At 35.6% G+C, this 16,612-nt stretch overlaps 3 protein-coding genes across 5 annotated transcripts; 2 read left to right on the plus strand and 1 right to left on the minus strand.

The window, feature by feature from the left end:
* Positions 1-1,307: 1,307 nt before the first annotated feature.
* Positions 1,308-7,105, plus strand: LOC11442201 (ABC transporter B family member 11). The gene is made up of 12 exons (XM_003601344.4): positions 1,308-1,661; positions 1,747-1,801; positions 2,030-2,208; positions 2,295-2,516; positions 2,599-2,837; positions 2,949-3,474; positions 3,624-3,897; positions 4,074-4,951; positions 5,100-5,366; positions 5,520-5,783; positions 5,904-6,197; positions 6,310-7,105. The coding sequence occupies exons 1-12, from the start codon at positions 1,308-1,310 to the stop codon at positions 6,646-6,648; spliced, it is 3,891 nt and encodes a 1,296-aa protein (XP_003601392.3). The 3' UTR covers positions 6,649-7,105.
* LOC11442202 (pentatricopeptide repeat-containing protein At5g56310) lies at positions 1,869-9,912 on the minus strand. 3 transcript variants are annotated; one of them, XM_039831530.1, is made up of 4 exons: positions 7,939-9,912; positions 7,345-7,596; positions 2,579-3,496; positions 1,869-2,469 (listed from the first exon to the last, which is right to left on the minus strand). In XM_039831530.1, exon 1 carries the CDS (start codon positions 9,736-9,738, stop codon positions 8,278-8,280), a length of 1,461 nt encoding a protein of 486 aa, XP_039687464.1. In that variant the 5' UTR covers positions 9,739-9,912; the 3' UTR covers positions 1,869-2,469; positions 2,579-3,496; positions 7,345-7,596; positions 7,939-8,277. The 3 variants fall into 3 exon arrangements, with proteins under 3 accessions (XP_039687464.1, XP_024635438.1, XP_003601393.1); XM_024779670.2 differs by having other exon boundaries at positions 1,869-3,496; positions 7,504-7,596; XM_003601345.3 differs by having other exon boundaries at positions 1,869-3,496.
* Positions 9,913-10,085: 173 nt separating this feature from the next.
* On the plus strand, positions 10,086-16,025 carry LOC11432701 (probable plastidic glucose transporter 1). Its single transcript, XM_003601346.4, has 11 exons — positions 10,086-10,497; positions 10,904-11,104; positions 12,369-12,468; positions 12,691-12,803; positions 13,714-13,807; positions 13,877-14,033; positions 14,295-14,441; positions 14,532-14,605; positions 14,742-14,830; positions 15,154-15,268; positions 15,394-16,025. The coding sequence occupies exons 1-11, from the start codon at positions 10,163-10,165 to the stop codon at positions 15,574-15,576; spliced, it is 1,608 nt and encodes a 535-aa protein (XP_003601394.2). The 5' UTR covers positions 10,086-10,162; the 3' UTR covers positions 15,577-16,025.
* Positions 16,026-16,612: the final 587 nt, after the last annotated feature.

Below are 16,612 nucleotides of genomic sequence, written 5' to 3' on the forward strand. Positions count from 1 at the left end.
TTGGAAGAAGCTTTGTACACACGTACTATAAAAAACAATACTAGAAAAAGGGGCCGTCTCACCTATATCTGTACGCAAATAATTAAGAATTTGGTTGGTTTTAATTTCGACATATTTGGTGAATATACTTTTCGGCTAAAAGACTATTCCAATTACAAACGTCATGCAGTTTCTTCAGCATTAGTATATTCATATTATATAAACAGAAAATAAACTATGCATAGGACCAAAAAAAAATTAAAAAATTAAAACCTACTGACCAAATTTATGTTTATGCAAATCAATGATTACATCATCGAAGTCAACTTACAACTAGACCATTTTTTAAAGTTATATCTGTCTGTTAATATCCAATGTTACTCCTAAGTACATTTTATGTAGTACTAGAAAATACAGACACCTACCATCCTTACTTTTATGCATGGTTTATATCACAAAAAATGAACACATCAAATGTAATTTTGGTTGATTAAAGAACTTCGAACTTAATAAACCTTCGTGAGAGAAAAATAATAATAGTGAAATGATCATGTAATAGGAACTTATCATGTCACTATTTTATGGATTGAATTATTCTAACCTAAGGCTAATAAAGAATCAAATGATTTAGACTTCTTCCGTCGATTCCACATGGAGAATGTTTGATATAATGGATTTTATGAACAAAACAAACTGCGTTTTTCTTGCTGTCATTTTCCACACTTAATGAAGTGGTATATGTGATGATATAATATGCACATAAGTCATACATATTTGATTGATTATATTTGACATTGGTTCCTTCTAATTCTTCTTTGTTCCATTCAAGTACTGCATGCAAAAATAGCTTCATCAACTTGAAGTTCGGTAAAAACTCATTTCATTTCATCTATTGGTTTACGGGCCTCTTTAGATTCACTTATTTGAACTTTTATACTTGCATAAGTATTTATGAGACTCTTTAGGAGAATTTATGGAGAGAAAAAAAAAAAAAAGCTTATGAAATGTAATAAACTCTCCACGATGGCTTATATGAGTCCGGTTTGACTTTATTTTATCTTGTTACAAAAATAACTTATACATAAACGTTTCTTTAAGCGCGCTTAGTTAATTTGTTTATCCAAATATAATCATTGCTTTATGTAGAGGTACACCTAAAACTATAGTTCTTCCTCTCTATCGTAACTGTTTCTCTCTAAGAAACTTCAATATTGTGCTTGAAGAGCAGCACAATGATGAATGTAGCTGAAATATTGAACCGGTAACCTTTTGCTACAGGTGATTTTCATTTACCAGCATTGAATTGGCGTTGTTACAGCAAATAATAGATGTCTTCCAACATGAAAATAGATGAAAATTTAGATGGAGAGAGTATTACATTGGAGTCCACACTATCAGAAACTCATGCACCAATTGCAATTCATGAAACTATCCAAAGAGAGACAGAGAATCAGCAAGATTCAAAAACAAGCATAACAAAAGGCAAAACCACCAACGTAGTCCCATTTTACAAACTCTTCTCTTTTGCAGACTCTCTTGATCATGTATTGATGTTTGTGGGAACTATTGGTGCTATTGGAAATGGACTGGCCACACCCTTGATGAATGTAGTCTTTGGAAATTTGATTGATGCATTTGGAAGATCCACAAGCCCTGGAGAAGTAGTTCATGATGTTTCTAAGGTACTTAATTCCCTTCACTACTAGTCTATGTCACCTCAATAACTTCAAAAATTATCATGTGATAATGAATTAATTTTCTGCTTAGGTGGCCCTGAATTTTGTATACTTGGCTGTTGGTTCCTTCGTAGGATCATTTTTTCGTAAGTACTTAAGATTCTTTGTAAATACTTCTTGACTGTAAATTAGTTATATCAACTTAAGTCGGTATATGAGTTTGAACCTTACTTGAAACAACTATTTATCAAACTTTACACACCTCCTATCCGAACTTCAGATTACTATGATCAATTTCTTCGGAGAACTGGAGGGTTAAAACAAAAAATATATAACATGTTATAACAAAGATGTCTATGTCTACAATATGCTAGAGGTGTCTTGCTGGATAGTCACTGGGGAGAGACAAGCATCAAGAATTCGAAATTTATACCTCAGAGCAATTTTGAGGCAAGATACGAGCTTCTTTGACATGGAAGAAACTAATACTGGCGAGGTTGTTGGAAGGATGTCAAGTGACACAATTCTTATTCAAGATGCAATGGGTGAGAAGGTACTAGAGGATCACTATTGAAGTATTAAATCAACTTAATAACTCAAGAGTTTTATATGTTTTGTTTTTTCCATCTTTTATATTAGGTAGGACAGTTGATACAGTCAGTGGCAACTTTCATTGGAGGCTTTGTGATAGCATTTGTTAAGGGATGGCTTCTAACCCTTGTCTTGCTATCCTCAATTCCACCTCTTGTCTTTGCTAGTGCTGTAATGAGTATTGTTATTGCAAAAGTGGCATCCCGTAGACAAGTTACCTATTCTGAAGCAGAAACGGTGGTAGAACAGACACTTAGTTCTATTAGAACTGTATGTATACAGAAATAATTTACATTGTAAATCTAAGGAAAATAATATGTAAATAATAATACCCATTACTCCAATGCTGCAGGTTGCATCATTCACTGGGGAGAAGCAAGCTATAGCTAAATATAATCAATCTTTAGCAAAAGCATACAAGAGTGGTGTGCAAGAGGGATTGGTTTCTGGTTTTGGAATCGGTTCAGTTTATTTTATTGTTTTCTGTGCGTATGGTTTGGCTATATGGTTTGGTGGCAAATTGGTAGTAGAGAAAGGGTACACAGGAGGGAACATTATGACCGTAATATTTGCAATAATGACAGGGTCCCTGTGAGTTGCTTCGTTGTTATTCTTATACAATAACACTTTTTCCATCCATCAACAAACACACACACACACAGAGAAGAAAATAGTTTGATAGTACTTTTATTCTTTTTTCAGTTCTCTTGGTCAGGCATCTCCTAGCCTCAGCGCTTTAGCTTCAGGACGAGCTGCGGCATTTAAGATGTTTGAAACGATTAACAGGAAACCAGATATTGATGCATATGAAACAACAGGTCAGCAGCTTGATGATATTGGTGGGGACATAGAACTGAGAGAAGTGAGTTTTAGTTATCCTTCAAGGCCAGATCAAGCTATATTCAAAGGATTTTCTCTTTCAATACCAAGGGGAACAACAGCAGCTTTGGTGGGGCAAAGTGGGAGTGGGAAATCAACAGTTATTAACCTGATAGAGAGGCTTTATGATCCACAAGCTGGACAAGTTCTCATTGACGGAATCAACGTAAAAGAATTTCAGCTTAAATGGATTAGACAGAAAATAGGCTTGGTCAGTCAGGAGCCAGTTCTGTTTACCGGCAGCATTAAAGAAAATATTACCTATGGTAAGGATGGTTCGACTGAAAAAGAAGTCAGAGAAGCCGCAGATCTTGCCAATGCTTCTGGGTTCATAGATAAATTTCCACAGGTCAACTTTTTTCATTTAGTCCCTGAAATTATACAGACCAAACTTAGATCAGAATTATACTATGTACTGTCGTGTTTAAAACTTATCTTAAATAACAGCTTATACTGGATGGCCCTTTAACCTTACTAATTTTGCAAAACAAAATTTAGGGGCTCGATACAATGATAGGTGAACGCGGAATGCAGCTCTCAGGGGGTCAAAAGCAGAGAGTTGCTATAGCTAGATCAATTTTAAAAGATCCAAGAATTCTTCTTCTTGATGAGGCTACTAGTGCCCTTGATGTGGAATCTGAAAAAATAGTACAGGAGGCACTAGACAAAATCATGATAAACAGAACTACTGTTATTGTGGCCCACCGCTTAAGTACTGTAAGAAATGCCGCTACTATAGCCGTTATTCATCAAGGAAAACTAGTAGAAAAAGGTAAAAATACTTTCTCACTGAAGCTAACCAGCAGCTGGGTTGATTCATTTTTTTTTTTCTTCTTTTCATCGGCATAACTTGTATTCTTACTATTGAGTGATAATAGTAATCTAAAAAAATTTGGCTGAGTTTAGTTTTCTTGCCACATTCTGATGATATTTCTGGATGATAACAAGGTTCACATGTGGAACTCACTAAAGATCCTGATGGGGCCTATAGTAAGCTCATTAGTTTACAAGAGACTGAGAAGGAGGCAGAAGTACAGAATGTTGCAACTGACTCTGACAGACCAGAAAATATTTCATATTCTTCAAATCAAAGATTTTCTCACTTGCAAACTATAAGCCAAGTTGGAAACAGCGGTCGTCACTCATTCTCAGTATCACATGCACTTTCTACAACAATTGTTCCTCTGGAAACATCTGGTTGGGAAGTTGAAGTTCCTCCTTTAGGAACCTCACAACAACCACCACCTCCAAAAGTACCACTTCGCCGCTTAGCTTATCTAAACAAGCCTGAGATCCCAGTCTTACTTATAGGAACGATGGCTGCAGTCGTAAATGGAGCAATATTACCTTTGTTTGGATTAATGATTGCCAAAATGGTCAATACTTTGTATGAGCCTGCAGATGAACTCCACGAAGATTCAAAGTTTTGGGCATTGATTTTTGTTGTCCTTGGTGTGTCATCTTTCTTAATTTTTCCTACAAGGTCCTACTTTTTTTCCATTGCTGGTGAGAAGTTAGTAAAGAGGGTGCGACTGTTGTGTTTTGAGAAAATAATTCGAATGGAAATGAGTTGGTTTGATGAAACTGAGAATTCAAGTGGTGCACTTGCAGCAAAGCTGTCCACCAATGCTGCTACAGTTAGAGGTTTGGTTGGGGATGCACTTGGTTTACTGGTTCAGAATATAGCTACTGCAATTGCAGGCCTGGTGGTTGCATTTCAGGCAAACTGGAGCCTCGCTCTTATAATTCTTGGTTTGCTACCTCTGTTGGGACTAAATGGATACCTTCAAATGAAGTTTATACAAGGATTTAGTGCAGATGCAAAGGTTTGTTCCTAATTTTTTCCATTGAACTTTGGAGTTTGGATACATATAGAAGTTATTTTATGACCTACATTTTCATATTTTATGTAAGAGAACATGGAGAAATGCTTTAGAAACATTGATCAAAGATTGCATATTTTTGTTGTTTCAGAAGTTGTATGAGGAAGCAAGTCAAGTGGCAAATGATGCTGTGAGTAACATTAGAACAGTTGCTTCTTTCTGTGCTGAAGAGAAGGTTATGGACTTGTACCAAAAAAAATGTGAAGCACCAATTAAGGCAGGCATAAAGCAAGGGATAATAAGTGGAGTTGGTTTCGGGATGTCATTCTTGTTACTGTTTTTGGTCTATGCATGCAGTTTCTATGCTGGAGCAAAACTTGTAGGGGATGGTAAAACATCATTCAAAGAAGTTTTTCTTGTAAGTCCTGCTTGAAGCTTTTCCGCTCTCAGATTTCTTATGCTTTGTCACTTGTCCTGTGCTCAGATTTTGTTGACTTTCTATGAGTTTCTAATCCCATAAGCCATAGAAACGGCGTATTTAGCACTGATGATTTTGTATGCTAATTTGCAGGTCTTCTTTACCCTAAATATGACAGCTGTTGGAATCTCCCAATCTAGCTCCTTGGCCCCTGATTCGGCCAAGGCAAAATGTGCAGCAATGTCTATTTTAGCTATTATTGATCGAAAATCGAAAATAGATCCAAGTGATGACTCTGGATTGGAACTGGAAGATGTTAAGGGAGAGGTTGAGTTTCACCATGTTAGTTTCAAGTACCCCAGCAGACCTGAGGTTCAAATATTCAGAGATTTTTGCTTGACCATTCATTCACGCAAGGTATATTACTAAATTATCAAAGGACAAAGCAATATTCTCTTCAACCAAAAAATAAATAACTTCAAAGTTGAAACTATTATTTGAGAAGTAACTAACAATCTGTATACCAATGAAAATCAGACAGTTGCACTGGTAGGAGAAAGTGGAAGTGGAAAATCAACAGTTATCTCATTATTGCAAAGATTCTATGACCTAGATTCAGGTCACATTACAGTTGATGGAATAGAAATCCAAAAGCTTCAGGTTAAATGGTTAAGGCAAAAAATGGGCTTGGTAAGCCAAGAGCCTGTGTTGTTTAATGACACGGTACGAGCTAATATCGCATATGGAAAGGGAAAAGATGCAACAGAAGCAGAGATCATTGCTGCAGCAAAAATGGCAAATGCTCACAAGTTCATTAGTAGTTTGCAGCAGGTAAATAACTAGGGAAACAATAGGCTCAATAATCTTCCATAAAACACTATTAGATTAGTCACCCTAAACCCAAATGTACATAGATTTGAGTTCGTAGTTAAAATATATGCAGGGCTATGACACCGTTGTGGGGGAGCGAGGATCCAGATTATCGGGTGGACAGAAGCAGCGTGTGGCAATTGCAAGAGCAATATTGAAGAATCCAAAAATATTACTACTAGATGAAGCCACCAGTGCCCTTGATGCTGAGTCCGAAAAAGTAGTTCAGGATGCACTGGATCGAGTTATGGTTGACCGAACCACAATTATAGTGGCACACAGGTTATCCACTATTAAGGGTGCAGATTTAATTGCAGTGGTGAAGAATGGGGTCATTACAGAGAAAGGAAATCATGAAACATTGATCAACAAAGGAGGTCACTATGCTTCCATTGTAGATTCAAATCACTGAGAACAGAATTACAAAATTGAAAAAGACAGAGTACATTAAGTGTAGATTCAGAACGCAACCAAGTCTTAGATTGAAGGAGAGAAACTAGTGTGCGTATATATATTGCTTGTACATTAAACTTATATTTCACAACCTTTCCCACCTTTAGACTCCTTAAAGAGACTACAAATTTTCACAGCAAAAGAAAGCTTTAGTGTTCAATATCTAGACCAAAAGTTCTTAAAAAGCTCAGCAAGAACTATTTGCAAACACAATATTCTAATATTACTACAACATATAGACTAACAATAACAAATGGATATAAATCATCATACAACATTGAAAACTGAAAAGAAAGTAACCAATTTTACTGGCTAATGGTTATAAGAATATCTAATCAAATAAATTTGCAGTGCTTGTTAAAGGAACCCCATCCTTACATCATTTCTCCAATACTAAATGCAATGTTGTATATGAAGAATTCCATTGAAAAAGGCAGCATGATTGTACAATGCCTTTTTCGATGCTTGGTTTAAAGCAAATTACATCCTTGACTTTTAACCTTTCAATAACAAAATCTACAAGTGTTTGTTTTCAAACTAATAAACTCTTAGTCTTCGAAACTAGAAAGGAATCCTTCTCAACAGAAATGTTTCATTAACTCAAGCTGCACTAAGGAGATTTTAGGTAAGTAGGTTCAGGTTCAAATACAAATACCTTTGTCAAGAATCCTAGGCCAAATAGCATTTTTGGAAGGCTTAGCCCACTAAACATCAGTGTAGCTTGAGTGTGCAAGTGCTTAGAAGCAAAATATCGCGTAAAAGGGAATTCTGGTAAGAGAACAATTGAAAACAACATGTAGTGTAGCTAGCCAACCTGAAGATTTTGCATTCCAGAAAAAGTCCATTGGAAACAAACCCTTCTGACCTTGATTGTCAGAACCAGAACTATTCATAAGTTGCATTTCCACTGCAATACAAAGATATCTTTTATCAAATAAATATATAACAATCAATAGCAGTTAGAATCAGACCAACTTTGATTGGAACACAAGTCATTACATATTTCACATAGGTTAGCCTATTTTCATATTTGAACAATTTTCCAACCTCTTTGCAAAATATAAGGTAGTATAACATTAATAAATTAATAGAGTAATTCATTATGTATGTAAATTTTGTAATAATTCTTGTTTTTTGTATTTTATTGCACCTTCCACTCTTGCAAAATCAAAGTCCCAATTTTAAGCTTGGAAAAAAAAAATTAGATGCAGAAAAACATAGAAGTACAATTCAAGATGAAGGAGAGTACCTTAGAGGAAGAGGAAAATTCAACAGTTGAGATGGAACAAATTTTTTGACACGTCGATCAACCCCATTGATTTTGCAGAGCACATTGATCGACAACACAAAAGCCAGCGCTTGTAATGACGATGAGGCACAAGACAAAATCTAACAATAGAAGTTATTTAAAGCGATCTAACGATGACTCAACCAAACTGTTACATGATTTTCATCCTTGTATCAACAATACAGCGGCAAAATCAGAGATGAGTAAGATTCCTTGCGGACGCCTCCACAGCATAAGTGCACAGCCTACATCCAGGCATCAAATTGCCTTGCATAATGATTGTTTATGCACATCTAACGTTCATGCTTCCACCCAACTACAACCCGGATTTTTCCTTGCTCCACTAGCTAACATTGCTTGCCTCATCTCATTGGCTTCTGCAGTCCGGCCAGCAGCAACATAGATATCACGGAGGAGAATATAGTATCCCCCTTCATCTGGTTTCAACTCCAACAACTTCTTTATAACCCTTTCCCCCATGCCAACATCACCATGAATCCTGCAGGCTCCAAGTAAAGCTCCCCATATAACATCATTGCTTGGAATTGGCATGCTTGTAAGCAGATTGTATGCCTCTTGTAATCTACCTGAACGTCCTAACATATCCACCACAGCACCATAATGCTCAATTCTAGGTTCGACGCCATAGTCCCTCTGCATGCTCTCAAACAATCTAATCCCTTCATCTACGAACCCCTTATGAGCATATGCAACAAGAAGTGCCAGAATTGTCACCCCATCAGGCACAACACCAGAACCAATCATCCCTTCAAACAACCTAAATGCATCTTCAGCATAGCCATGATTCGCGCACACCATCATCATTGCGTTCCATGTGATCAAACTCTTCCTCTTCGTCCTATCAAACACCTGCCACGCCTCCTCCAAGCATCCACACTTCCCATACATATCAATTAGAGAATTACAAAGCGCAACCATCCACCCAAACCCATTCTCCTCCACAAACTTGTGCACCATCCTCCCCATTTCTGCATCACCTAACTCCGCACAAGCCGAAATCACACTCAGCACAGTAACCTCATCCGGCCACACCCCAGCAAGCCTCATCTCCTGAAACAAATCCAACGTCTCATGAGGCCTCTTGGCCTTCGAATAAGCAGACAACATAATAGTCCACGAAACCACATCTCTCTCCGGCATTCCATCAAACACCTTCCGTGCAACATCCAATTCACCAGCCTTTGCGTGTGCAACAAGCAACCCAGACCAAGACACAATATCAACATCCAAACCCACTCTAACCGCATCCTCAAAAACCTTACGAGCCGAAATGGTCACTCCCCCAACAGCATACAAATGAATCAATGCATTCTGAACGTGCAAATGACGGCAAAATCCGAATTTAAAAACCGCGCCGTGTATGTCATGGACTAAAGGCATTGTAAAAGAACGTGACTTGAGCAAAAAGGTGAAAGAAAACTCATCCGGGGCAATGCTGTTTCGCCTCATGCGGTTGAAGAAGAGGGAGGAGAAGGAAGGGGTGGTGGAATGAGAATGGGCACGGATGAGGGTGTTGTAGAAAAAGGTGGTTGGTTGAGGCATTTGATCGAACATGTTGTGTGCGTAGGATAAATCGCCGAAGGGAGAGACGGCAGCGAAACGGAAAAGCTTGCCAAGAACTACGGCGTGTTGGTGGAGGCACGTGCGGAAAGCGTGAGCGTGGATGAGCTTGAAGTTTCGCATGGAAATGCATTTCTCTGCCATGTAGACAAGTGCTGATGCAACGTTGGCACTTGCCATTGTTTTGTTCTGCTTCTTTTCAAAGTAATTGATTGTTATTATTGTTCATGAGAGATTAAATAGTTTTGTGTTGAATTGAATGTGGAAATTTTCTAACCTTTGTAGCTTAGCGTTGCCTTATTGATGGAAGATACTTGAATCAACAAACAAGGTAGAATTTGATAAAATGATACTTATATATAACCAAAAATTCAATTTTTTAAGACATAAGGTTAAATCATATTATATTTTTATCTTGGTTAATTTCATAAGGGATGTGAGATTTTTTTAATTTTTCAAAAGAAATTAAAGACTTAATTTATTGGAGATAGACAAAAATTAGAGATTTTTTTGTAGTATATTCTATTTTCAGTAATGATTTTACTTATCTCATAAAGCAAGAGTTTAGGGTGCATGTTTTTTTTTTTTTTTTCAGTTTTGAAAGATGAACTCAATTGGTTTTGTGTCCTCAGCGATCATCTCCACTCACACCAACCTCAAACTCGCTTCCTTCTCCAAACCCAAAATCAAAATCAAAACCATACCTTACTCTCTCAATTCCTCATTTCGTCTTTCTAAGCTAAGAGTTTCAGCTACCAAGGATCAGAATCATTCAGAGTCACAGACAAGTAATAATGTTTCAGATGATGAAGTGACAGAGCAACATCCATTGGATGAAAATGGTGGCGTTGGAGGAGGATTTGACCTTGGATGGTTACCTTCTTTTCCTCACGTTCTCATTGCTTCTTTGTCCAATTTCACCTTTGGTTATCATATTGGGTCAGTTACTTTCTATTTCCATTTATGTACTAGCTTATAGCTTAGAGTTGATAGTGGATAAATAAGTTGGTTGATTGAATTTGCAGTGTTTTATAAAATTAACTCTTTAACTAGCTTATAAATATTATGAAATGACATAAAAATATGTTCAATCAATATATACTTTTTTTCAATTAAGATAGCAAGGGCAAAATTTAGAGAAAAATGATAAGCTATAAGCTACTTGGTCTTGAATTAGCTTATAAAAAACACTAGAAGCCAGTAAAATAAGCTATAAGCTTTTGAGAAAATGTTACTTAATGGGTTGAGGCATAACTTAATGAACTTTTGAAACCAACGTGGTGATTTGGTTTTTGATTTTTTAGCCTCTTGGGAAGTGTTTCAAACTGGATTACATACTTTGCAGGATTATGAATGGTCCCATCATTTCCATTGCCCGGGAACTTGGTTTTGAAGGAAACTCATTCATTGAGGGACTTGTTGTAAGTATATTTATTGCTGGCGCATTTATTGGGAGCTTAAGCACCGGTTCTTTGGTAGATAAACTTGGTTGTCGGCTCACATTTCAGATCGATACCATACCTTTGATCCTTGGGGCGATAATAAGGTAGCACATATGGTTAATATAATTTGTTAGTTTTGTCCTTTTTTTCTAGAGATAGTCTAGCTTTTCCGTGAAGATTTTTAAAATGAATAATGGAAAGCTTCTCATAATATGATTTTGATAATGGATTATTCACTTGCATAATTTTCAAAATACACGATATCTTCCATGAAACATCATACACTTCATCGGCTTACTGACTACGGGACTTTTTTTTTATGGGATTTAAATTTGATCCATTCATTTTATAAAATGTTAACATTAATATATATTATGGTCCACTTCTTTAGATTAGTAAACCCTTTTTTGGAGAAGTAATAACAATTTTATGGAGTTCTCTGATGAAACCTTTGTTTAGAAAGTTTTTTGTCCACAAAATAAACTAACATGAATGCATACTACAGTGAGGTGGTACCTTCTGGTTTCCTAATAATAAGAATAATTGATCAGATTCAAACATGTAAACTTAACAACCTTGCTAAGTATATAGAATATTCAGTATCAAAAAAATTATAAAATTTCTAATGTAATTTTTTATAATTTTCTAAAGGTAGTTTGAGCTTTACAAGGACAATTTTAAGAGCTTATACTGCACTCCTAAATCTCTTCCATAACCATAATCATCTTTTTAAAGTAGACAACTTTAATAGTTTGAAAGCCAATATCTCATTTATAGTTGTTGGTCTTTTGGATGTCTAAAATCTCTCAATCTGGTGTGCAAACTCTTAGTTCCAAAATATTGATTAGTCTAAATTTGTAGCACTGCTTCTTTTTCTTTCCTTCTGTTTTCTTTCGTGTTTTGTCTTTTCCAACTGATTTGAATTTAATTTTTTTTCCCACTTACTTTACACCCTGGATTTTAGAGTAAAAAACAAACAGAAGGTCTGTTCTTCCTTTTAACTGAATTATTATCTGTGTCTATTTGTCCCTTTCTTCTATAGTCAATATTGTTCAGCATCGAACATGTTTCTAATGAATAATGATTAAACTTTTGTTCAGTAACTTGCCTTAACTTGTTTATTTCTAATATGTTGAAGTGTTTTTAGTTCATAATGTTTCTCTACTGTAGTATTTTTATATGCCACTTTTTTCCTTTTGTTCTGAATTATGTTATATGCATAGATGATTTATGATTATAACAGGACTGGCTAAACATTCTTGTTGATCATCAGTGCTTGTATTGCCTAAAGACTTCAAACACTTTTGCTAAGATTATAGTTGATCTGTCAAAGGATATTATTATCATATCTGTTCCATTTTCTGACAGTGCAAATGCCCACTCCTTGGATGAGATACTTGGGGGAAGATTTCTTGTTGGCCTTGGTATAGGTGTAAATGCTGTTCTTGTTCCAATTTATATATCTGAGGTATTTATTGATATCAACATTAACTTTGTGATTAATTCTTATTCTGCAATTATTATAGGATGACATATCTGATTTCTAAGATGCCAAATCCATGTAAAATTTTCCAGAAGTGGTGCTTATTTATGGGGTTCCCTCCAATGTTTAGAGAGGAAATAAACTTTAGGACAACAACAGCAAGTCTGTTTCTTCTCTCACGTCTATTCACTGTCATATATGGTGTAGGTTGCTCCAACAAAATATAGAGGTTCCCTAGGGTCCTTATGTCAAATTGGCACTTGCCTTGGTATTATTGCATCATTGTCTCTTGGAATTCCTTCTGAGAACGATCCGCATTGGTGAGTTTCTTTGTATTTTCTTCCTCATGGACTCATGGAAATTTAATCCAAAGATTTCACTTGTGTTTGTATGGTTTATTGAGGTAGATAATTAGTTTTACTTGGAACATAAAATATTTTGAATGATAAACAAGGATGACAGGTTTATTTGATAAATGATTCTTATAGGTTTCCAGAGATTTTCTGTTGATGTGCTGTAATAGACGTGTGTTTGACTGTTTATGCAACCTCCTTTTGCTCCCTTAGTCCCTCTATACTTAAAACCCTATGATCTCAACAGTATTTTTTTGTTTTGTTTTGTTTTAATACATGCGATAGTTGTTTAGTAACCGATTCATATAGCTTTTTATTGGCAGTATAATATATTTTTTTCTATAAAAAACAAATTTCCATATTAGTGTTATGTCATATGAATGTCTTTAATCCTCTCTTTTAATTTTCTTAGAATGTTTAAAATGAAAAATGCAAGGAATGTGGCTAATATCCCTCCAGTCATTTCAAATTGGACTTAATATATATATAGAGCCACTGTCCACAGCCACAGGCTTGCAGCCTTATTTTGTAATTTTAAAGACTTCTTTAGTGAAAACAGTGTTTCCTTAAGACAAGTCTTGATTCCAATACTTTATCCACTTAGAATTTTTAAAGACTTCTTTAGTGAAAACAGTGTTTCCTTAAGACAAGTCTTGATTCCAATACTTATCCACTTAGAATTTAATGCAACATGAACATGCTTTTGTAATGTTTACCGAAATCAAACCTGATCTTATAATATAATTCAATATATATGGGATTGTTTTTGAGTCTCTTTATGTTATGATTCGACCATCATTTGTATGTTATATTCTTTAGAAAGAGAATATTATTTTCCATATAATGGCTAACCTGTATCATGAAATATATACTTTAGGTGGAGAACAATGTTGTACATTGCAAGCGTCCCTGGTTTTGTTGTTGGTCTGGGTATGCAATTTGCTGTTGATAGCCCGCGCTGGCTTTGCAAGGTAGGACTTTGTTGTTTCCTTATCTGCCCACTTTTCCGTTGTTTCTAAAGCTTTGACTTTTCTGCCTAGGCTGGGAGAATAAATGATGCTAAAAGGGTAGTATGGGAGCTTTGGGGTGCATCTGAAGTTGAGGGTGCAATTGAAGAGTTTCAATCTGTCAGCAAGAATGATGGCAGTGATTTGGACAGCAGATGGTCAGAGATCTTGGAGCAGCCACATTCTAGAGGTTGTATCAAGGTGGTTTTGGCTATTATTTAAGACCATTTTGTACATGGAAAATTATTCTTTTTCTTATCTTTATAGATCGAAAATTTAGGTCAGCAGAAATATAAGCACATAAAAGTGATGGTTTCTGCTGGAGTTAGGACTTAGAATTGAATTTAACGTCGTACTATTTTATTTTTCATGAACAAGCACATATTCACAATCATTACCTACAAGCCACTTGAAGCAAAAATTTAATAATGCGTTTCTTCTATGTTTACAGTTGCCTTCATTGGAGGGGCTCTTTTTGTACTTCAGCAGTTCGCAGGCATAAATGCAGTTCTTTATTTTTCATCACTGACCTTTCAAGATGTTGGAATTCAAAGCAGTGCTTTAGCAAGCTTGTTTGTTGGGCTTACAAATTTTGCAGGTTTGTAGTATGCACCGAATTTCTTTATCTCAATATAAGCTTCTTCTTGGACTCAGACCCTGATTGCTGTGAACTGATTCTTTTCTTTAGGCGCACTTTGTGCTTTATACTTAATCGATAGGGAAGGGAGGCAGAAGCTTATTATAGGAAGCTACTTAGGAATGGTGAGTGTGTGCAAGATGCTCGTAACTTCTTTCTTGGAATATGTAAATAAGAGTATCATGCATGCACATGCACACATGAATTCATTTAGATCTTATTCTTTGGTAATTTATTATTTTCATTTCTGCTTAATTGTAGGCAATTTCAATGTTTCTTGTGGTCTATGCCGTCATCTTTCCATTGGATGAGCAACTCAGCAACAACTTATCAATATTAGGAACTATCATGTAAGCATTTACTTGTTATCAAGCCTTTTGCAAGAGCTACTGCTTTTTCTTCCTTGACTAACATAGGTGACAATGCTTAGTGAAATTCATGTGAATCACACTAATTAAAACTTGTGGACCCCACTACCAATTTAGCGGGAGCTGTGGAACTCGTGAATTTCACTCTATAATATTGTGTTAACAAAATGTGTTTATCAATATTTCTCATTCCTTCATTGTTAACATCACCATTTTGATAATAACATTATACATTATCGGGTAGTTTCCAGTACTTCATATTTTCTGAAAATGGGTGATTCAATTTCCCTTATACAATGTTATAGGTATATATTCTCTTTTGCAATTGGAGCTGGCCCTGTAACTGGCATCATTATACCAGAGCTTAGCAGCACCAGGACACGAGGGAAAATCATGGGGTTCAGTTTCTCTACCCATTGGGTGGGTATTAAGGCATCTTCAGTGAATTTTCTTCTATGAAAAGCTCTTTTTATGTTACTTTGCATTTCTTACTTGTGATGGAATTTTTCAGTCTAATAATTTTTATTTTTATCTTTTACATAAAGGTTTGCAACTTTGTGGTGGGATTATTCTTCCTTGAATTGGTAGAGAAATTTGGAGTTGCACCAGTATATGCTAGCTTTGGAGCAGTTTCCCTGTTAGCCGCAGCATTTGCCCATTACTTCCTGGTAGAAACCAAGGGGTGCTCTCTAGAAGAAATTGAACGGTCCTTAAACTCGAAAGCTTGAGCCCGTGATAAATATTACGACGTACCAATTCATGCATTGCATATAGAACTGATTTGTTTTGTGGTTAAGCATCAATAAGGTCATAACCAATCAAAAGAACAGGATGTAGAAGACTACATTCAAGCTGGGATCATCAGTAGTAATGCAATAAGCTAAAAAAGCAGCATGTGTCTGCATCTCAGCAAACATGGTTGTGTCTTATATTTAATGTATGAGATTTTGATTCTTTAATAGTTTACATACCTTAAGTAAGTTATATGTAGTATTGTTGTTTTTTTGTGTAAAAACTACTATTGTTGGTTTATGTTAGAAACGGTGTATCTTGATTATTGAACTTGTATAAGCGTGCCATAAGTTGTTTAAAATGGTTGTTCAAATATCACTACTCCTTTTGTAATAGAGCTACTTTTTTGTGTATAGTAAACTATCTTTAAATCTTGATTCTTGAACTTCTAAGTGTACCATTTTTGTAATTTATAATAAAGCTTCGTAGGAATGGAATGAAAGGGAAAAAGAGGGTAGTTTCTCTCCTTCTCATGGATATTTTTTTTTTTTTTTTTATAGGGCAGACAGATTATATATATATGACTGAATTTTATTTTGTTTGTTTTGGGTGTAGAGAAACTATATGAATAGAAAATGCCAGAGTTCTCCAATATGGTATTTTTTTTTAGTTTTTACACTATGGATAGAAATAGGCTATCATATCTTCGGCTTTCTTCTTCTTCTTTCAAAGTCACAGTTGGTAGGAACAATGCATAACATTTGCAAGGTCTGGGTTCAAACCTCGACCACCAACAAAAAAAAGTCATCCTTTAACATTTCCTTTCTAACTCCTAAACCACTTTTTGTCGGTATGTTTGGTGCGAGTAAAACAGATGAGGTAGAGATTGCTCAGAGAGAAGTTGGAGAGAGAGAGAGAGAGAGAAAAACTTCTTTTTCCTCTGCCATATTAAAAACATGGATCCTTAATTTAATCATAATAATGTTTTAAAAAACTTATAAAAAACGATAAGATATTCAAATCATGGTTCAA

Source organism: Medicago truncatula, chromosome 3, assembly GCF_003473485.1.
Source record: "Medicago truncatula cultivar Jemalong A17 chromosome 3, MtrunA17r5.0-ANR, whole genome shotgun sequence".
NCBI lineage: Eukaryota > Viridiplantae > Streptophyta > Magnoliopsida > Fabales > Fabaceae > Medicago > Medicago truncatula.